The sequence below is a fragment of the Poecilia reticulata genome, linkage group LG13 (assembly GCF_000633615.1).
Source record: "Poecilia reticulata strain Guanapo linkage group LG13, Guppy_female_1.0+MT, whole genome shotgun sequence".
NCBI lineage: Eukaryota > Metazoa > Chordata > Actinopteri > Cyprinodontiformes > Poeciliidae > Poecilia > Poecilia reticulata.
The window spans coordinates 2297835-2321548 of record NC_024343.1 but is presented as its reverse complement, the minus strand read 5'-3'; the positions used below and the strand labels follow the sequence as shown (position 1 = coordinate 2321548).

At 38.7% G+C, this 23714-nt stretch overlaps 1 protein-coding gene across 1 annotated transcript in view; it reads right to left on the bottom strand.

Annotated features, from left to right (window-relative positions):
* pitpnm3 (PITPNM family member 3) overlaps positions 1–23714 on the bottom strand; it is a 162045-nt gene that overhangs the window by 110902 nt on the left and 27429 nt on the right. The window contains exon 2 of the mRNA XM_017308106.1: positions 16298–16393. Coding sequence (XP_017163595.1) covers positions 16298–16393 — 96 coding nt within the window. The remainder of the gene's footprint in view (positions 1–16297; positions 16394–23714) is intronic.

Here is a 23714-nt window from a genome sequence, read left to right as displayed (position 1 = left end):
GTGTGCGTGCGTGTGTGCGTGCGTGTGTGTGTTGCACATGAGCAAAGCTTTTTCTTGGGACAGCTGTGCGCATGTCAGAGCAGTGGATCAACGGACGTGATGATGTCTAACCATCCAGCTAACAGCTGCACTGTCTCCACACCAACACAAACACTGGCTGACATGACAACATCATCAGCTGATGGAGATCCAGCCCCGGCGTCAGTTCTCATGAGAAACAACAGATCTCAGATCTGCTTTGTTCACACCAACATTTGCATTTTGGATATTTGCAAGCCTAAGTTGCAACAATTTACCAACAAAAACACTCATTAGCACATACAGAAGAAGGAACAAAAAAGACAACAAGGACGAATTACTGTGTTTGGATTACTATTGTTCTCAGATTCATGTCTTTACTCTAGAATTCATGGGTATTCTGGATTATTTTTTTAAGAAATAACTAAAAATAGTTCTGAGTCTTGCATCAAACATGATGCAAGACTCAGAAGTGCTGATATTTGGTGTCTCTCCTGAGTAGATCAGTGGACTATTTTTCCGTTTGCAGCCTTTTTGCTAAACCTCTCAGGAGGTAAAGTGGTCAGGGGCGCCGCCAGGAATCTTGGGCCCCCTGACAAAAAATGTGTTTGAGCATCCCCTCGCAGCTGCTGTTACAATTTTTTTTGAGTCTATTTGACCCATAAAAAGCATCACAATTTTAAAAGCTTGCATCTGCCTTGCTTTCTTTGGTTTAATACTGATAATTAGCACAATATTTACTGTGCTAAAAAAAAGTATTATAGTGCAACAAACTCAGTTGGTTAGCTTTTCATAAACATGAATTTAAAATCCAACAGTCCACATCCAGTATGCAAGTAGGTTGCTTAAATTTTTTTAAATTAGTTTTAGATTACTGAAATGTCTCTCCCCATGAGCAACAGTCAAAAGCAACATGCAACTACACATAAAGCAATCCAGACTTCTCAAAAATGCGATGTAGTTGCATTTTATTCAAGCTGCAGTTAGGGTTGCCACCTTTTAGAAATCAAAATAAGGGATGCCCACCAAAACTGTACTCCAATCATAGTAGCATACCTTCACACATTTATACTTGAGTAGATTTACTTAAGCTTTAATGAAGTAAGTGTAAAATGTATTTGGTAAAAATCTACTCAAGTACTGAGTAATTGATCATAACATCTGATTTAATATTCAAAATGTGTCCTCAGACAACCCGAAATATAAACGTTTTGTGAACATTCTAGTATTAAAAATAGTATTACCAAAATATTTATGCAACTAAGGAGTTAGGTTTGGAGGCTGGTTCTAGACCAAATGTACCATGAGAGCCAGTGTGTAGTCAGTGTTTTTTGTGGGTAGCACTTAAAAAAGAATGAAATAAAAAAAAAACAGAGCAATATATTTCATCATTTAATATTCTGAGCCAAAGAGCCACTTGTGACTCCAGATTCAGGTTGCAGATCCTGATCTAGCCGATGCAAATGGAAAATGTGATCCTATCTCCATACAGCAGTTAAAAGTGCAGAATTCTAATTTTTTATTACTGGCAATTGTTAAAGTAAAATTGTGAAGGTTAAAAATATCTACCACTCAATATCAAAAAAAGACATTTAATTAGTATAATTTCTTCAGTTCCCCTGTCTAGAACCACCGCTGGGCTGCAGGTCTGTGTCTGGTGTAAATCTTGGTTAGCATGTTTTTTCTTCATTGATAGGTAGTCAAGTTACCCAAACTGGTAAACCACGTTAATAAAATAAAAGTTAAATAATACATTAAATGACCGCTGAACAATTATTCATAAAATGTATCAATATTTCTAAATAAAACATACAGAAACAAACCGTTTTAAAGTAGGAAATATTTAGGTATGTTGTTCTGTTAATCTATTAGTACGATTTGTTCTTTAAATTGCCATTCATATTACTTTGGATGATACTATTATATATTAAATAAATCATCCAAACTCAACATCCTAAGCAAATAATCAAACCATAATAGTCATTTAAAAGCACAATAGAAAGCTGAATCAATAATAAAAAGTTCTGCACCGTATCAGCTTCAGGAGATGATTGAGGGATAAAGAGACATAAACGGGTCTGCAGTGTTCCTCTCCTGATCCATTCTGTCTGATATCAATCACATCATATAACAACACACGGCACCATGATGGACACATTTTTTAAATAATTGCCTGTTTAGTCTGGAATCAGACATTGTTCAACCTGGAATGTGCGTCTCTCCACTCACGTCTGTATTTTTACAATAGTTCTTACTTCTAAGTACGATGGAGTATCGAGTCGAGGACATTTTAAAAGACGCGGGTTAATAGCAATTCACCGCGGCTGCATAACGTCCGTCTCTAGGCAACCGTGACAACAGCGTCGGACAGTAGCGTTTAGCTGACCTTAATATTTCCTGTGTTTTATTTTGGTCATTATTGTTACACTTAGTGTTATGTGTGTGATAAGCGTGTCTATTGAACATTTATAGAAATACGGAACAAATCGCGTCCCAATACGGGACGCAACATTTATCAAATACGGGACGATTCTGTATTTTACGAGACGAGTGGCAGCCCTACCCTGTGTATTTCTGAAGTTTTTCTTCTTTTGGCTTCATATTGTTTGATAAAAATTAAAACTTCTCAATGTTTGACATTGTCTAGCAAAATGTTTTTATGTCAGGCTACAATAGAATGTTCAGTTCCAATGGTATTAATGACATCCACAGTGATGTCATCACTCTATGATATCACAAGGGAATCTCTCTCTTGAATGTAGCTCACAGACAGAGTTTTGTCACACCTGTTCCACAGTTCCATTGCGACAGATCACTCTTCAGAGCACGTTCAAAATTTATCGAAACAAGCGGGATATCGATTCCAGATATTACACGCCTTTCAGAGAAGCAAGAATTTACCAGAATATCGACATGAAGCAACAACAGATTGCTTGTGAACATGAAGCTTTTCCAGCTGAGCTTTCATGGGTCAACATGATGGACCTCAACATCCAAGTCGACTATGATGCTGTCGTTTTCCCTTTGGAAGATGACAGCGACAGCCCCATTGAGCCGGAAGATGAATCAGCAGAGATCCAGGGGAATCAGGTCCTTCCGGCGACTTGGAGAATCCAGCAACATTGGAAGTCGAGCAGAAAAAGACTCCCTCTGCTGGCTTCGAGATCACCCCCTCAGTGGAAGTTGTGGAAGAGACTAGCCAACACATCAGTGATCTCAGAAAGCTGGTAGATGATCTTAAAACAGAATTGCAGAGTAAGATTTTTGATCTCCATGAGGAAAGAAAACGAAGGATTGCATATCAGGCTGAAGTCAAATCACATCAGGAGGAGATTCAAAAACTGCAAAAAATGTTGGAAAAAGAACGTCACCAGCAATTTAAACGTGACCATGGAAGAAACGTGCCAGAGATTACAGGTGTATCAAAGGTTTCTTGCTCTTCCAAAGTTACAACCGACAATAGTATTCTTCAACAGCTGGATTACTTCAAGAGGGAGGCTGAAAAATACCAAACAAGGAGACCAAACAAAGACAGACCTTGAATCAACGAGGGGTCTCCAAGCAGGAACGAACCATTTAACGCAGATAGGGGGGTGTTCAGGGAAAATATGGATGTGTGTTTTTTGATATGGGAGTGGGAACATTAATTTTTTACTGCTATAAACAATCTTTGAAAATACAATATGATTAATTTGTAATTGACAGGGCTCTGATTTTTCTTTTTTTAATTTCTATGAACAAAAAATAATTAAACTGTAGAGGGCCCCCTGTTGGTCAGGGCCCATAAAATTGTCAACACTTTTCCCCCCTATACCATCCATCCATCCATTTTCTGCCGCATATCAGGTCGCGGGGGCAGCAGCTTCAGAAGGGAGGCCCAGACTTCCTCTCCCCAGCCACTTCTTCCAGCGCTGCCAGGGGAATCCCAAGGTGTTCCCAGGTCAGCCGAGAGACATAATCCATGCCCAGGGCCTCCTCCCGGTGGGACGTGCCCAGAACACCTCACCAGGGAGGTGTCCAGGAGGCATCCTTACCAGATGCCTGAGCCACCTCAACTGGCTCCTCTCGACGTGGAGGAGCAGCGGCTCTACTCTGAGTCCCTCCCGGATGACCAAGCTTCTCACCCTATCTCTAAGCGAGAGCCCAGCCACCCTGCGGAGGAAACCCATTTCAGCTGCTTGTATTCGGGACCTCGTTCTTTCGGTCATGACCCAAAGTTCATGACCATAGATGAGGGTGGGAACATAGATTGACCGGTAAATCGAGAGCTTTGCTGTTTGACTCAGCTCTCTCTTCACCACGACGGACCGGTACAGCGTCCGCTTCACGGCAGACCCTGCGCCAATCCGCCTGTCGATCTCCCGTTCCGTTCTTCCCTCATTCATGAACAAGATCCCCAGATACTTAAACTCCTCCACTTGGGGCAGGACAACCCCCTGACCCGGAGAAGGCACTCTATCCTTTTCTGGCTCAAGACCATGGCCTTGGATTTGGAGGCACTGATTCTCATTCCAGCCGCTTCACACTCGACTGTGGACCGCTCCAGTGAGAGCTGCAGATCACAGCTTGATGAAGCCAATAGGACTACATCATCCGCAAAAAGCAGAGATGTGATCCTAAGGCCACCAAAATGGATCCCCTCAACACCTCGGCTGCACCTAGAAATTCTGTCTGTAAAAGTGATGAACAGAATAGGTGACAAAGGGCAGCCAACAGCTGGCGGAGTCCAACTCTCACTGGAAACGAGCCCGACTTACTGAAACAAGCCCGACTTACTGCCGGCAATGCGGACCAGACTCTGACACCGGTCAGAGTCTGGTCCGCAGACTCTGACCGGACCAGAGTACAGGCCCCTTGATACCAGCCCGTATCAAGGGGCCCGTATCAAGACAGCCCCTTGATACGGGCTGTCTTGATACGACAGCCCGTATCAAGGGGCCCGGTACCCCATACTTCCGGAGCCCCCCTCACAGGCCTCCCCAAGGGACACGGTCGAACGCCTTCTCCAAGTCCACAAAACACATGTAGACCGAATGGGCGAACTCCCATGCACCCTACAGGACCTGCTGAGGGTGTAGAGCTGGTACAGCGTTCCACAGCCAGGACGAAAACCACACTGCTCTTCCTGAATCCGAGGTTTGACTATCTGACGAACCCTTCTCTCCAAGACCCCTGAATAGACCTTACCAGGGAGGCTTAAGAGTGTGACCTCCCCTGTAATTGGAGCACACCCTCTGTTCCCCTTTTTGAACAGGGGGACCACACCCCCAGGGTACCAATCCAGGGGAACTGCCCCTGATGTCCATGCGATATTGCAGAGTCACGTCAGTCAACACAACCCCGCAATGTCCAGACCCTTACGGACCTCCGGGCGGATCTCATCCACCCCCGGGGCCCTGCCACTGAGGAGCTTTTTAACCACCTTGGCGACCTCGTCCCCAAAGATTGGAGAGCCCAACCCAGAGTCCCCAGGCTCAGCTTCCTCAATGGAAGGTATATTGGTGGGATTGAGGAGGTCTTCGGAGTATTTTGCCCACCGGTCCACAACGTCCCGAGTTGAGGTCAGCAGCACATCCCCACCATAAATAGTGTTGGTGCTGCACTGCTCCCCCCTCAGTGGAAACACAGATTGTCTGTGTTCTGTGGTCACAGCATGACCTATAAAACACAAGGCTCTTGACAAAATGTGCTCCCTGGACAAGAATTGGATTTGTCTTTGAATCATGAGGAAGCTGTATGGTAGGACTACATGTTGAATGGAGTCACATTCCAGAGCTGCAGGCTACTATGTATGGAGATAGAAGCAGATAAAGACCAAGGCTTGGAGGTTCAATGTACATAAGTGATGATGAAATGTAATAATGCCCAATATGGGAAGTGGTGGGTGTGCTGCTTACGCTCTTTATAAAAAGGCAGATTGCCTGTAGTTTTGGGGGGTAAGAAAGGCAGGCTTTGATTGGTTTAGTTCCATCTACACAAGCACTTTAAAGGGACAGCATTATGTGTTTTTCAGCCACACAGTGCAATTTTGGAGCATAACCAAGTCATTATGTTTCCCTCAGTTGTTACAAAAATGCTGAAGATATCAAAAATTACTTAAAAGAAATTTTAATTTGTAATTTAACCCTTTATTGAAGTTGGGTCTCGTCTCTTTAAACACTCCTGCTCGTTCTGAAACGCCGTCATCAGGAGGTCATCACAACGTCTCACTCCTGATGGTGGAGGGGAAATGGACTCTGGTGAGATCTGAGTATCAGCAGAGTGAAGAACAAGGTCTTGTGTCGAAGAAAGTGAGCTTACTGATGTTGGAGATGCAGAACACCAGCAAGGAACGGGAAGAGCTTGAGGTGTTGGTTGGTTGTAGTCGCTGCATGTCGCAGAAGTTGAGGAAACAGAAAGACATTGGAGGATTGGAGTGGACGATGGATGGAAAGAGGATCCTAAAGATTGCTGGTTGTGGTTATGGAGCAGGAGCTGTAGACAGGAAGCAGCTTGGAGGCAAGACTGCAAGAGCGCTTGAGGAAGAGCCTTTAGGAGAAACACGAAGGACTAGATGTACGGTAGAGGAAAACTTCGAGGACCAAGGCTCAGCTCCTGTTATACAGCAGCTTGACGAGCTTGATGACCTGCAGGTGCACAGGAGCACACACCGCACAGCCCTGCCCTCCAGGGAATAACCTGGTGCTCCGGCAAAGAGAGAAAGCACCACACAAGTACAAACAACCCCAAACTCTAAAGTCCTATACAACGCAAAAAAAGAATAGATTCAATTAATTTTTTCCAATCAAATTACCAGCTTTATATGAAAATAAAATGGTAGCAACATAATTTGTCAGGCTGTCAGGCAACTAACAAGACATACACAGCTTCAATATCTTAAACTGTTGAGTTTTGTTTTTTTGTGATGTTATTTGTTGAGCTTCAAACTGCGATTAACCTAAATACATACAGTAATCTAGCAAACGCAGTATGATAGAAGAAATGTAGATTAGATATGTGCAACATTATAAAGGCCATCATTAGCACACAGACTCTAAAGAATTCACCCATTAAACTGGAACAACTATAAAAATCCCTCAAGCTTACAGTGATGGTTAATGCTTTAGATCTATGTTATAAGAAACTCTCCATTTAATGACACAAGTAAGTAAGTGCCTACCTGATGTGTGTCAAAATGTAAACGACTGTAAACGAGCTCATCCTGAATTTCCTTCTAAGGAAGGCATTCCTCACACTGAGTCAATGTTTACATTTCAAATAGTTTCCTTTCTCTCTTTTGCTGCGGGATACAAGTACTTCCTCTCTTTACTGAGCCCTATAACTAGGAGTCTCACTGACGCAATCAACAGTTTTTATTCATTTTCTTTTGTTCTTGTTTTTTAATATATGTCTTTCTATTACGTGTTTTCCCCTTAAATACTTATCTAGAGACTGAAGATGATGTTTGTAACTTGAAAGAACTGAATTGGAGCAACCTAATAGTTTGATGATCTTGGTCTCATATACGTCCTTTTTCTATTTTCCATCAGAGACAGTAAAATGTGGCATGGTAAGATTTCTACCGTCTATATGCTTTAAAGTAATGTGAAATGTTTTTAAAATATAAGCAACATGGTTCTTTGCAGAAACCCAGATATCACACTGAGTTTAGCTATAAGACAAAACCTGCACCACTGAACATTTTTATTTAAAACATGACTTTATGAGTCAAATACATAACATTCAAGAATAGATTAATTAATTAACTGTAAATCACTAACTTACACAGTGGCTATGTTTATGGGTAAGTTATGCGTTGAGCACCTGACAGGCTTCTGGGCGACCCATCATCTTATTGCAGTGAAGGTCAATGACCTCAGTGTCAGTGCTCTGATTATGGGCTCTGTAAAGTTATGGATTACTTTCTTTCCTCGACTCACATAATGCCTAATGGGTTAAATAATTAATCTTACAAAAAAACTTTCCAGTAAATAACCACCCAAAATAATGTAGGTTAAACTGAAGTGCTCTAATTGGGGTTTCACCAAAAATGTGCATAACTGCACACTGATTACGCCCCAAGTCTGAACCCAGAACATAATGGATATGGAAAGCATATAAATTGCATATCCATGCTTTCCATATGCATGGAAAGCATGGATATGGAAATTTCATATCCATGGTATATTTCAGAGAATTTTTTTTTCAGACAGGCTTGAAAAAAAAACCCAAATGTGCTTCACTAAAATGGTTAGTGACTGACAGCTTTAAGTTTGCATGTGGCACATTTGAGTAAGTCTCAATATAAAGCAGTGCATATCCAAAAATACAATATTTTGCAGTTGAATACAAATGTCACGAATTTTAAATCGTTTTAAAAATATGTTTTCAGTTTAGAAGAATCATTTTAAAATGTTTAGAATTGTTTATGAACTAGAGATTATTAATTGTCCCAAAGTGCTTATTTTGCTCTTTGTTGGCTCCCTGCGTCGTGCACAATGAGTCATGCCTCACAAACCGACACTAGGTGTGACAATACATCCTGCTTGCAAGATGAGATGTGACAATGTGTTCACAAAGAGAAACGCTACGTTGTTAAAAAATATTTTAGGGAAAACAAACAGTCTTCAATAAGATTTCATAAATCAAAACTTGTGTTTAAAAAAAAATCTGTAATAAATAACAACTCAGTCTATGTTTGACAAGTAAATACAACACGGATTTGTTGTTTAAGCGTTAGGTAGTCCTTATGCTAAGGCAGGACTGAAAACGCAAATTTTTTTGTGTGTTCAGAAACACAAAAAATGTGTAGCTGATCTCCAACAGTGATTCAAACATTTGGTTTGTAAAGTAGTTTAGGCACAAGGGTCAGAAGGAGAACAGAAAATCAGTGCCAGCCACCGATTTCAGTTTCTTCAAATGAGGTGTTTGTGTGTGTGTTTTTTTTTTTGTTTTTTTTTTTTTTTTTAATTCACTCCTTTCACTGACTCCCCTGAGCATCCAAAAGCTCGCTGTTTTTATATCCAATTGGCACCACACCTGTGCTTGATTGGACACAGTCACAAAGGAACAGGTCAAACAAACAAAATCTAAACAGAGAAACACTAAAATTACAAATTAATTTACAAACTCCTACATAATGAAGTTGTCTGCAAAATAAATTACATAATACAAGATAACTCAAAAGGTTACTTTAAAGAAAAACAAACAAAGCAATACACAAAAGAAAAACCCTCTAATTGGTAGAACCCAGCAAGGTAATCACTGACATCATCCAGCCATTTAAGCAGGAAGCACTGGGCCGGCCCCTCCCATACTCCTGCCCTGCTGCAGATCTACAAGAACAAGTGATGGTGAGTACAAAGGAAAACAAATACCTTAAATATACCTTAAAACAAATTCAACCTATAATCCAGAAATAGTAACTTTAACCTAAACATACATAGATGGATCCTGCAACATGATGCTAACACAAACAAATCCGGGATAGTAAGTGAAGCAAAATTGCAATGTTTAAATTAATCATTATAACATAGAAAGCAAGTGAATGAGAAAGAATAAGGGACAAGTGGTGAACATAAACTGAACCATTTTGTCACAGGTTTAGCGTAGAATTATTTAGTTGATGTTTGACAGCAGAAATGTAAAAAAAAACTTTTATAACAATAACAGAGGACCACTTCACAAATTGCCACTCTGGATTTCTGCAACAACAGTGGTGCAGTTTTTACTTAGATACTTACTATGCGTCTCTCTTTAAACTAAAATACTCTGAAATTCAAGCTGAAAAGGGTTTGAGCGAAGAAAAGGTAAAACATTTCATTTTGGAGAAGTATTAGAATTATTCCAGATATGTAGTTTATATCGCCATCGAAGAGTAAAAGTATTGTAGAGGCAAGTGGTTAGCTAGTTGTAAGTGACTAGAGGTTAGCTAATTGTAGGCGACTAGAGGTTAGCTTGTCATGATGCTTCCACAGAGCTAAAAATCAGTTTGCATCTTATTTGTCACTTCCTTTTTCTACTATCAAAAATGCTGCAATGGCAACAATTTAAAAGTGATGGAGGTTTCTTAAACGTTTAATCTTTGCTGGTCTTTATTAGCTAGTCAAACAAGCCGAAAACAACACAAGAGCTCTTTAGTTTTCAAACATGGATACAGATGGTTAAGATTAAACCCCACACATGTATTACCCAGAGTTCATGAAATGAAATGCAACCTTAATGCAAAGTATATTCAATACCTGCTTAAAGGTTATTAAACTGTACTTTTGACCTTACAAATGAGCCTTGGAATGGATGTTCTAATTTCTTAAATATGACTGTATATCCCTTTTTAATTGGTAGTGCATGCTCCCATCCCCACATATTAAGTATAATACGTCATTAAAGTAAATGAGAACATGTTCCCATACGGCTGAATTTTTTTTTTTAATAATTGAAATATACCACTTTAAATAATACCCAGAGATATAATTTTAAAATTGTTCTCCTTATTTCTGTCATTTGATTACATGACAGAAATGCATCTCTTTTCCTTCACACCCAGTTGAAAGATTTCATGGCCCACTGGGGAATGCTGAGCTTTAAATAGTGTGAAGGTGGAGAGGTGGAGAGGTAAATCAACCCTCATCTGGCATCTCACTCCGTAGTGATTCCTCCACACGAATAGGTGACTCGACAACGCTCTGACAAAATGCATTTAAAGGAATGTCAGAGTCAGCTCTGCAGGAGCTATGATGAGCATAAATATTTAATGCTTTCTTTCACTGTGTGCTGGGAACATGCTGGTTTTAGAGAACAGAATATGCAAAGGAATTTACAGAGAGTACTATCTTGAGGCACAACAGGGGGGAAAAAAGGAAATCATAAACAAAATAAAAACATTTTAGTACATTTTTCATAACACACGTCTTTAGACCTATGAAGAGTTAAAGCCCTGCAAGTAAAACTTGGTTGACCACAGATGGTGTGTTAAGGTGCTTTCACACCTACAGGTGCAGTAGATTCAGTTTGAACGTTGCAATAGCTGTTACATTTTCGGCTGGAATGTTTCTCTTTCACACTGCACTGTCAAATGAACAAAACCCTTTGAAAAACCTGTTCACCCTCTCACCTGTGGTGGTTCTTGAAGTGATTTACTTCAAGAACCACTGAAGTAAACGACACGAAAAGCTCTGAAGATGACCCTGAGCGCATCTTCTTCAAAAAATATAAACAAATCTAGAGTGGCATCATGTTTGACCACAAGTGGGCTTTCTCTTTGGTCGTTGGTTAAAGACCAAGACCCATTTCATCCACTAGTGCTAGACTTGCGCATTTGTTTTGTCACTATTTACCCAGAATGCCCTGCGATACAGTCCACTTTCCGGTCTGATTAGGCTTCACATATGCATTCGAACGGCACCGGAGTTCACGTCAATCGAACCGAGGCTTAGGTTTCTCAGGCTGACCAGAGTTTGCATCTTTGATCTGAGTTCAATTACATATTCATGTCTCCGAACAAACTGCAAACGAACTAAAGTTCGATTAAAGCAGACTAAACAGGGCTGGTGTGAATGCATCCTCAGGCACCATCTGATTTGTTTCCCACTGAAAAACATTTTCACTTCGTCTAATACTAGATTTTGAAATCGTATTTTATGACGTAACTGCCGTACACCAGACACCCCACTAAAGGATATTGACTGGCCTAATGTAAAATAGCATGTTCTAAAACTAAAACATAACTGGTAAGTATCTCCATCAGCAGACTCAAGGGGATAAGCACACTGAAGTGGATAATTGGATGGGTAAGTATTCTCCTTCTTCTCTAATGAACTCCCTCTGGGACCATGAAAAGCCAAGCAGTCAGACTAATGCGTGCCTGTTTGTGGGCATTCAGATGTCTTATTTTGTTTAAAGCAACTGAACAGCAGGAAAAACAAAAAAAAAACGAACAGCAGTCACAAACAAGTTTCTGGTTTCATCAGCAATCGGACTCTTATGAAGTAAAATTTTATGCATTTCAGAAAAAAACCATCAGATTTTTCACTTTACATATCGCCAGCCATCACTTCAACAGACTGGAAGACAGTAGTTTCACTTTTCATGTTGTTTGAGAATTTTCTTCTGAGTTTTTACATTGAGGAGATTAAACAGCCTTTCTAGAAACCCAATATTGTGGTATAAAACCATAACATGACATGAAAAAATGTATTATATATGGACTTAAGTGGTCTTCTATTCCTTTCTACACATGATGGCATATAAATGTTCCCCAATTATTTTAAGAATAAGAATGCTATTAGCACTGCATCTCGCACTGCTAATAGCCCTAGTTTCAACCAAAGGAGCTCACCAAGCAGCTCCATGGTCAATATTGAGGCTCTATATCTATAAATACAGGGCCATGAGGAAGGGGCCCGATAAATAAAAATCAGTGTGCAGTGCACTCCCTGTGGACCACGACTCCCATCTGGGGAGAAGTGCACAAATAGTCTGGTGACTGAGAGGTCAAGGGAAGTTTTGAGCTCTTCTTTTTTCAGGATGCAGCTCAAATTCAAAATGTACTGGGACAAACTTTAGAAAGGACCTGCTGAAGGAGCGGTTGCCCCGGGCTAAAATTTATGGGGGTGGTCCAAAAATGATTTTCTTTTTTTTATGAATGTGTGTTTTGCAAACATTGTACTTTATATAAAACTCATAGGACTAAATTAGGTGAATTGTATTATTATTTGCAGATTTGGGAAGGCATTCTAACATCAACATGTGAAAAGATCAGCCCTGTACAGCTATGTTGATTTTTTAAATCTTTATTTGTCCCAATAAACCCAATAAAAATTTGATGGTAAGCTGAAATTGTACCAGCTGAAAAGTTCTGGGTAGACCATATATTTTCAGACAAGTAAGGTTTTTTTATTTTAAATGCAAAATGTATATATTTTGTACAGTTTTGGGTTAATTACTGCTCTTTTTTCTGCTTTCTTTTTTCTTTTCTTTTTTCAGAAAACAGCCTTTAACAATTGATCCATCATGATATATGAATTACAATTTCATAATACGGCTAAGAAGGAAAAAGTAAAAATAAAACTCTTTGGTAGGGGTATGAAATGGCATGCTATAGCTTTTCCGAACACTTTATTTTTCTGCTGCTTTCCAACTGAAATGAAAGCAGCAAAGATAATAATAATCATCACACTGACCTCCATATATTTAATCTCTTCCGTATTCAAGCACCACATATTATACAACACAAAACTGAACGATGAGACTTGTCAGAGATGCCAGTAACACACAACTCTCATCCCTATCGTTACTGTTTCACAACCAGTCTAGAAGAAAAATTACAAATAACACAGAATAAAGTCAAACATAAAAACTGCCATTTAAACTTGATTCAAAAACAGCTAGTTCCACTGAAAAATCCAGATGGTTGTAAAGCAGGTGTGGAAAGTAATAAACCTTTTTGGTAACAGAAATGACGTTTGACCGGAGAGCTGCCTCCCCATGTCGACAGGCACAGCACATTTATCAGAATGTTCCCGAATTTCCAGACTACGGGCTTGATTAACTTGCAGTTTTTCTCACCTACCAATCAAAACATCATGCATGACTTCAAGCAACCTCAGTCTAACACCCGTGTTGACAGCCAACAAATAACGGAAGGTTCAGACAATAACGTTTTTTTTAACACTGAAATCAGAAAATACCCACAGATACAGAGACATAAACTTTTTAACACCCTCCATTTCGAGGATCGTCTTACAGCCCAGATTCATTTCACTCTGCATGCATTTTAAATTCCCTTTATGAATTCGCTCTGTTGTAAAATTTGAGTATTCACTGCACCATAGGGCCTGAGTCACAGCGTGGTTAATGCGTCTAACCAATACTAAGAAAATAGTTTAATTACATATCATTATGTGTGCAGATTGAGCAGCTGTCTGGCATTTTTATGTGGCAGTCTGAGTCATGGTTTCAGCTGCTTTATGGCTTGCTGCCAAAGTGACCTTCTCCACGCTGGTGATAAGATCGTCGAGCCAAGAAGTCAAGAGTGTCGGAGTGGAGCGGAGTGGAGGGTCAGCAGCTGCAGGCACGCGAGAGGAGAGACCAGGAGCGCATGCTACGTATATCCGCAGATAATAAACAGTAAGCTGAGGGACGGAGTCACGTTCGAGCCATTTTAAAGCAGGATTTCTTCAGGAAGAACAACTTGATGGAAGAAATTGTGATGAGTCAAGGCAACAGTTGACAGTATGATGTAGCAGCGGCTCATCCTTTCAAGCCTTCTGGTTTTCTACACAGCGGACATTGTTATTCTGCGTTGTTCCCCCCGTAGTGGAGCTTCCAAACTTCTGCCAGACGCAGAAAGGAAAAAAAAAACACAACAAAAAACAGTCTGTAGAGTCTGACTGCCAACTCCAACTGCTTCATAGCTTCCCTTTAAACATTAATACGGACTTGTGAGGCGGTCCGAGTGTGGTTCTTATTCGCTGCTGAGCTGTGAAACTCAACAAATCTTTTTGTTCTTGTCTGCTTGTTACTGAATGCAGAACATTAAAGTAAAAAGAAAAAAAATCAGAGTACATACATGTTATCACTTCACAGTGTGTTGCACATATACAGTGCCTTGTGTTTTAATGCATATTAATGTATATTTGGTGGACTGCAGACCCAAACATGGAGGAGCAGCATTCAGCTTCTAGGCTCCACTGACCTCCAAACTCCAGAAACACTGAGATTTTTTAAATCAAGTATTTAAAGGACAACAACCTGTTTTGAGTTGCCTGGAACTCATTATATTTGTTTGATGATTTTAATTATGGCTTTTATGGTGTAAAGCACTTTGAACACAAATATGTTTTTATATGACACTAAAGCAAAGTAGGCTACACTTTGCTTTAGATTTTTTTTTTTTTTTTTTACATTTTACACAATTAAAAATGCTACAATTTTTCATTTATATTTAGACTAATTTAGTGTAATACCCTTAATTAAAAATATTTTTGTAACCAACTGGCATTTAGCAAACAGATGCTAATCTATTTGATTTAATTTCAGTATGTAGTTCAAAATGTCATTTTTGAACCACACATTCCCCTGTTTGTGGATTTTTCTGTGAAAGATGACTCCAAATTAATCGTGGAACATTTCCTTATTCGATTAGAGATTTTTTTTTTTTTTTTGTTATAGCGAATATTTAAAATATTCAATAGAAACTGAAGCTTGGAAAGCCAAAATATCTAAGAGCAATGTTACATGATATGCTATCAGCTGGGTGTGCAGTGGTGGTGCAGGGGTTAAGCACAACCCACATATGGAGGCCTTATTCCTCGATGTGGCCGTCGCAGGTTCGATTCCCGGCCTGGCGACCTGTGCTGCATGTCTTCCCCTTCTCTCAGTACCCACTTTCCTGTAAATTAACTATCAAATATAAGCCACTAGAGCCAATAATACCTTTAAAAACAGATATGCTATCGGCTGCCGTTGGCAAAGCAGCCAATCCAGGAGTGTTATTCTTTTTTGTTGTGCGCCCAAGAACGGAGAAAAGACTGTAGATGTTAACGTCTGCTGTAGGTCTAAAAACGTCTCCACTGTCTCAAGTATTTGCAGATTTTAACAGCTTTAGAATTGGCTAAATAAGTTACTTGTTATATAAAAATACCTACAATAATCCTAGAAAATAGATTCTCGAGTAAGCTAAAATTTGGAGCCAAAACAGAGGAGGCAACAACTTTAAACTAAATTTAATGGTCAACATTAGAAAATCATAAACTTCTGATCAATAAATGGTGAGAAGATTCTGCATTTATTCAAAAATTATCACATTCTGGATTAAAGATCCCCATTAACATTCTTTAGTTTCCGAGTAGCACCTGCTTTACTTTGAGCACCAATGTGTCGCTCTCATCATTTCTTAAGCCTTCTTACCGCAGATATTATCTTCCAGCATTAGAAAGATTAAAAAGTGAGACTCCCTTCTGCTTTCATAGGCGGGTAATCTGACCATGAGGCCGTGATCCAGCACTAAATAGTACTTACTGGTGAAATAAACAAAAAAAAATGTCACTGTTCTGGACTGCTATGCTTCTTAAATGTGGCATATATTTGTATTTATCACCATTTGCTGCGACACTTCTAAATAAAATCCAGCGGAAATGTTTTTACAGTTTACATAATTGGTGAATAAATGCTAAAGCTAATTGAAAAAAAAAATCATTTTGGAACATGACAGGTAAAAGTGTCAAAGGATTTACATGCATGAACACCAGATAACTGGGAATATATAAACTGTCAGAGCGAGAGAGGAACTCTGCGTTACCTCTGGCGTCGAAGAACTCCTCATCAGAGCTTTCGACAGATTCTTGTGCGATGTTCTGCAGACGCCAGTGGGAGGCGCTGTGCTTTCGCCCCGCACCTTTGGATGAAAAACAGACACAAAATCTATTTTTAGACCAGGTATGGCAGGCAGATTCAAAGCTATTAATCACAGAACAAACAATCGTTTTTAGTGATCGATTATTGCATCGGCTTTTCTGACGATTAACCGGATAAAAAAAAAAATCCTGCAGATATTTCATTTGACCACTTGAGTTTTTTCTGTTAACAATATGAGAAATCCATTACAAAATGAAGGTAAACAAATAATTCAAGTCCTTTTCAAACAGAAAAAACATTTTACTGTCCAAAATACAATAACAGCATTGATTTACGCTTTTTTTTATCATAAATGCAAAATATATATATTTTTTATACAATTTTGTCTAAATTCCTGCTCTGAGTGTAATGTTTCTTTAGTAAMTGGCATTTCTTTTAGTTTGTATACTCCAGCTAACGAATAATACTGAATTAGTTGAGAATTATTTCAATAATTGATTCATCACAGTTGATACAATTAATCGTTTCAGCCTCAGGCCTCTGACAGCAGTTAGATCATGTGTTTCTTTGCATTCTCCTCCTTCTCTTTGCAGCCCCGTTGACAGCGCTGAAGGTCTGTTGGGAAAATGCGAGCCGAGAGCCTCTGGCAGGAACTGATGGCTTCTCAAGTGTCTCCTCAGGATAAAAGACATAAATGGACTTTCTGTCGATTGGCGCCACAGCAGAGAAGTGTCACAACAACAAACCTCGTCGCGATTTTCCACACATCAGATTCAGAAGCGGAGTTGAAAAGAGGCTTGGTGTAATTCTTGTTTGTTGGCAATATTTGCCTCCAAGCAGCCGTCTAAAAGCCTCGCAAAGACTCAAGAAGAAACAAAGATTTTCTTTCGAAACTCACAGGCAATTGGCTGAAATACAGTAAAAACAAACATAAAAGAATGTCTCATAGAAATGAAACCATGATGATATAGAAAAGGACAAGTTTTTCAAGATGAAGAAAAAAATGCATGTTTTTTTAAAATGTTATACAAATAATTTTAAAAAATGTCTTTGTAGGTTTAAAGTTGCTCCACACTGATTCAACAATTCAGTTTTCCGCTGCTGGACTAAACGGTTTTTCGTGACATGTTCAAGGCTTTGGGAAATTGATACCAAACCGGTCAGGGATGAAACTGTGGAAAAGTTTCATTTTTATAGAAACAAAACTGAATACTGCATGTTTATAGGTTTTCACCAATGTTCTCAATTTTTTAACAAATATCACAGGCATTTAGATAAATTACATAGATTGACTCTTTTCACTATTTTGTAAAGTGCTATTTTGTTTTGGGGCATTATAATAAAGGGGCTAAATACAACTGCAAGCCACACTTTTCATATTTTTCTTCTTAAAAGAAATTAATTTCCTTCCTTAAAAAAACAAAAAAAAAACTATTTTATGTTTCAGTCTGTTACAGAAATCCTAATAAAATTCTCTGAAGTTTGTAGCTGAACTGTGAGGAAAAAGGAACAAAGTATCAATATCTCTGGAAGGTGATGCATGTATGCTGATTTCATTGTGTGTACAGAATGCAATGCAATTTAATGCTGCGTTACAGAACAGCATCCAGCTGCTACTATGGTATTTTTTCAGCAATGATTAAAGCTCCTTTCGGAGTCGACGCACAACAGGGAGAAAACCGAGGCTTCCTCCACTTGATGAGCTGCTGTTTGGTTCAGATGCTATTTTAGATAAATATCTCCATTTCTGAACAAAACCTTCTTAGTCCAAACAAATGCACTGAAGGGGATTTAAAAAAACAACACTTTCCTCCTCATAAAGGCCGCGGCTTGGTGAGAAATATATTGCTGACATGTGCAGATTTTTTTTAGGACATTAGTTATCATTTCCCATTTTATCACAAAGCCACGCTTATAGTTATAAGCGTAGGGCCAGAAGATTTATTGAAAGTTTTAATGATTGTCATAACTCAATAAGTTAGTGTTACTGAAAAGTCAATTTAATTCACTAAGTGAAACACACAAAGATTAATGGCACAGATTTATGTTCTCAAGCGTTTTTTTTTTTCCTGTTAAGTATGATTTTCCTCTTAATTAATGAAGATGTGATATTTTACATCAGACCAATAAGAACACTGTTGTAATGCAGACATTTGGGCTTTATGTAAAAATATGTTGAATACCTGTTTCAGTTAAACAGCTGCCTAATGGTGACCAACTGCTTTGATGCCTTTCAGTTTCCATGCTCACTGTCCCTGTCAAAGTTTTCCGTTACATAAATATAAATATAGACTGTGGAAGAACCACAGTGTTGGTTCTGTTGGACCTCAGCACAGCTTTACACCCTGTCCACTGAATTGGTTTGAATCTTACGTAAAGAACTGGGATTTCTTTGTGCGAATAGGTAACCAATCAGAGTGAACAGAGGTTGGATGTGGAGTACCTCAAGGTTGAATCCCGGGACCCCTTCTGTTTAATATCTAAATGCTCCTGACAGATCAGGTTATAACAAATAATAAGATTAGTTACTATAATCTGTGCAGATGATACACATTACAAAGTCACCAGTTGATTCAGAACCAAAATCAATGAGTGGATGTGCCAAAACTTTCTCCAGCTCAACAGTTGTAGCTGATCCAGAACGCTGCTGCTGACGTGAACGACTTAGCGCCACAATCCAATGAAGATCTGCTGTTGATGTATCACCTGAACCAGAACCAAAGATGGAGTAGCAGCATTCAGCTTCTATGGAACAAACATCCAGAAAAAACTGCAAATATGCTTGGTGACAATGAATGTCACTAAGCCATCAGTACGGCTGCTTTGCTGGGCAAAAAATGTAATGTGAAGTGTATTGGGGCAAAAAGCAGGTGGAAAGCAGAAATTCAAGGCTGAAAGAGTTCACAGTGTTTTCCAACAAAACACAGTTTTAATATTTTGATTCATGTTTGTGTCAGACTGGTTCCTCCACAGATGCGACATGCAGAATCAAAACGATCGGAGACAGAGGCAAATGTGAATTTAGTGTTTTTGTTATCTACCTGATCAAAGTCACAGTCCTAAAAGAATGAAACACTGAATTCCCTTAAATCAAGACTAAAACCCCAACTAGTTAGAGTCACCCTTGATTAATTGTAAATGGAGCACAGACTCATTATAGTCCTCAATCCTGTAGTTCAAAACACATTTTCTAATTTATTGACTGTAGCACCCGGCTAACTCACTGCAGCACCTTAAACATAACACCAGGATCCAGGTTAATGACAGGATCCCTGCCTATGCAGCGAGGAGAATCTCTACCTCCACGACATTAATAATTACATCTAGCAGACTGGCAACAAGCTGGATCTCTTTCTTCAAAGTTTTGCTTTGAAGCAGCTCTGGCCACCAGCAAATTATTCTCCAGGGGGTTCCACGAAGCCTGAACCAGTGTGGAGCTTTTAACCCTGCTGCCGTTCAGAGCAGCTCTGGCAAATGAGTGAAGAGGCTCAAGCAAGGATTAGCTCAGTCCTTGAAAGAGCATTTATTATGCATTAGCAATTAGACCACCAGCAGCAGCCAAAGAAATATTTTCTTCCCATTCCAGACAATCATACCCAGTATGGGGGGCTACTTTTCAGAAAATTAAAATGGAAAGCAATAGCAAAGTTAATTTCATTCAGTAACTTAATTAACTAAGGGAAATAGACAGATTGAATAAATATAAATGTTTTCAAGCCTGCATTTCTGTAACTGTAGTTATTTTATGCCGATAGATAATGAAAACACATTTATTTCTTGGTGGATTAGAATACTACACCAGACTAATGAAAAATATGTTTAATATCCGCAACAATAGTTGTTATTCTTCAAAAGCTACTTTTAATCTGACAAGAACACATATTCTAATTTTTTTAATATGTTTGTGTTTTCCACTTTACTTTACAGGACAAGATCGTTGTATTTACCCCTCCATCCATCCATTTTCTCTATCAGCGTGTCAAAGTCTACAAACGCCAAAAGAATGAAACATAAATGTGTCATAATTGGCCTTCCAAAGCCCATGGAGGCAACCGCCACTGTTCGCCTGAGTTCATCAGGTGAGAAAATGTTTTCTTTTGACAGCATTTTCTTTTCTTTATGCGTCTCCTCAGAGTACAAAATGAACCACTATCTCTAAATGATATTTCTGTATGTTTGTTTACAATAATTAGCTTCTTTTTTTTCTGTCTCTGAGCAAAATGAACTGTTTGCTTGTAAGAAATAATATTTCCACATCTATATCATTTCCATACAGTTAAATTCTCATACGTAACGAAACATGGATAACTTGTACAAAAAAAAAAGAAACATCCAGAGCCAAGAGTTTGGCTTGGTGACAAAGTATATTATGTATTGTTGCCTCTCAGAGATACAATGCCTGTGAGTATCTACTTTTATCACAAGTCGTAAATGGCCACTTGTATTAAAATTACAGTAAGTCTGGATTTGTGATAGAACGCTTCTAATCTCTCTGTAGAGTGCCAGTTAATTAGGTCTCAATGCAACATTCACACAAGTATTTATTTCGGTCTTTAGAATAAATAAGTGAGAAACCCAAATACAACTGCAAAGGAAAAGTGGACAAATGAATGACAATGAATGTCACCAAGCCATCAGTACGGCTGCTTTGCTGGGCAAAAAATGTAATGTGAAGTGTAATGGGGCAAAAAGCAGGTGGAAAGCAGAAATTCAAGGCTGAAAGAGTTCACAGTGTTTTCCAACWAAACACAGTTTTAATATTTTGATTCATGTTTGTGTCAGACTGGTTCCTCCACAGATGCGACATGCAGAATCAAAACGATCGGAGACAGAGGCAAATGTGAATTTAGTGTTTTTGTTATCTACCTGATCAAAGTCACAGTCCTAAAAGAATTTATTCCCAACTTCCATTTTCCCTCCCATCGACCCACAGTGTTAGCTATTATCATTTACACCTCCCACGTTTTTATAAAAGAAACCTCTTGAAGCAGTTTTCAGAGCAGAACTGATTGACTTTAAGATCAGTTCTTCACATCAGGCTTTTCAATCACAGTCACATGATTATACAAYGCCAACAATACCACCAAYGTATTTATTCTAAACTTGCTTCTGGAGCTGTTGGAGTTTGAAAGTCTCCGGGTGCAAAATTTGAAATCTCTAAAAGCATCTCCACTGGATGGCCATCAAATGAACGTGTAATTTGCTGAACTGTGAGTCTGCAGACTTAACTCAGCATGCAGCCGATAAAACGCGTGAAGTAGAAAGAAATTCAGGGAAAGCAACTGAGAGAAAATATGTTCCTTATATTTTTGCTTCTGGCGCTGTTTAATAATGGATCAGCTTGGTTTAAAAGTATTGGTCCACTTATATGGAATGTGAGGAGTGCCCAAATTACAACAATGATTATTTACTTATCAACCTCAGAGTCATACACAACTTGGAAGAGGTTGTCTTGTATTGCTGTTTGGAGCAGCCAATCAGAGTCCTAACCCCAACCACTGAGTTTGATTGGTGAAGCTGACGGTTTAAATTAATTCATGATGCGCTTCAGCACACAAACATTAAATAATTTACTAAATKATGAAATAATTATATCTAGTTTTTAAAATGAATGCATTGCATTTAATTGAAGTACATCAAATGTTATACTTAAACTGTTTCTGGAATTGTCTCTGCTGGAATTTGGCACTCTTCATTCTCCATACCCTTGATTTTTTTTCTTATTAGAAATACGTGTTTCTGATATTTAAAAAATKTTATATAATTTTGATCAAATACAAAATGCTGTCATAAAATGATAATTATTTATTTAGTTAAAAAAAAAAAAATTCAAACCAAACCACCCTGATGTAAAACTGCAACTGCCTCCATGTTAAATCATTAATTAACTGTGATTAAACACTTTAATTGGGTTCCGCTTCACCAGACGCACSCAGGAACAATTATCRCTAGATTTGACAACATGAARTAGGCCAAACGATCTCAAAAAGTAGCACATTTTGACTCAATCTGAAAAAATTCAAGAATTACCCCAAAACTGCACCAAAAACTCATTCAGGAAGACACAGAAGTGGCCTGAACATCACTGAAAATATTGCAAAACATAATTTATTCCAGATAAGATTGTTGTGCATTTAACAGTAAGAAAATTACATTCAGAAAAAAAAAGAAAGAAAATGTTGCGTGGATGGTTACAGAATTTTTGTTAGCATTGTTTCACCGTAGAACCTTAGCCTGAAAAACGATGGATTTGAATTCTGAYGAAAAATCACAGAGCTGTAAAAGTCAGTCTATCTCAGGAAGYTAAACTGGTAGCACTGACGCCGCTTAGACCAAGAAGGCTGTGTGGATTGAAACAGGCTGTGTGGATTGAAACTAAAGAGCTAAAAACACAAAAACACTAAAAATGCTACATTGTTTCCTGCAGCAAATACGGTAAAACATTTTGAAACAAAAACACAAATCCATCCAAAAAGGAAGGATGCTTTTGATTACATCACCATCACTTTACACTTGATTCATAAGTGTTCAGTTCATCTGTTTTACACTTACGCCCATTCATAATATTACCAGAAGGATAGGGTTACTTAATGGTRTCATTATAGTTAATGTCACATAGAGAGATGATGCTACAAAGTGCCAAAAGTATCAAGACTTACATGTGAAAAACCCATCGCCTCCTTTATGTRTATCGTAGTGTATCCTGTTGACATTTATCTATTTGTGGCTGCAGGGGAAAGCTGGGAAATCTAATTAAAACTAATTAAGTTTATTGACATGAAAGTGTCTGAGATGTAAGGAACATTTCTCCTCCGCTGTCCTCTACATAAACTGAGAACACAACACAGTGGAGTTAATGAAACGGAAGCATTTCAAAACACATCTACAACACACTGGCTCATAACCCACAAAGTTTTTTTTTTTTTTCTACTGCCCCGATGCCTATTAGGACAAAATGATGAAACTAGAGAGTTATAATTGAAACCTGATTACAGAGTAACTAAAAATGTGCGTAAATGAGTTTCAGAGTTCTCCATAAGATTTATTTTGGCTTCGTTTGCGAGTCCTTTCATGGAGCTCGATGTTAACAATTTAAGATGTTAGAGTGAGAGGTCAGATTCAGAGTCCAACTTTTCTTCKTTCTGCTCRCCTGGGCTGTGCTGCTATGCAACCATTGTCTGCTGTGTTTACACGGCAAGGCTGTTTATTGTTGGTGGCAGCCAYACATTGTGAATGGAGCTAAARCCAAAATCAGCAGATTCAGATGAAAAATGAAATCAACTCAAACAGGAATCTGTTTCGCAAAGTCCCCCTTGAAAACGAGATATGGATTTCAATGGGGTTTTTACCTGGTTAAATAA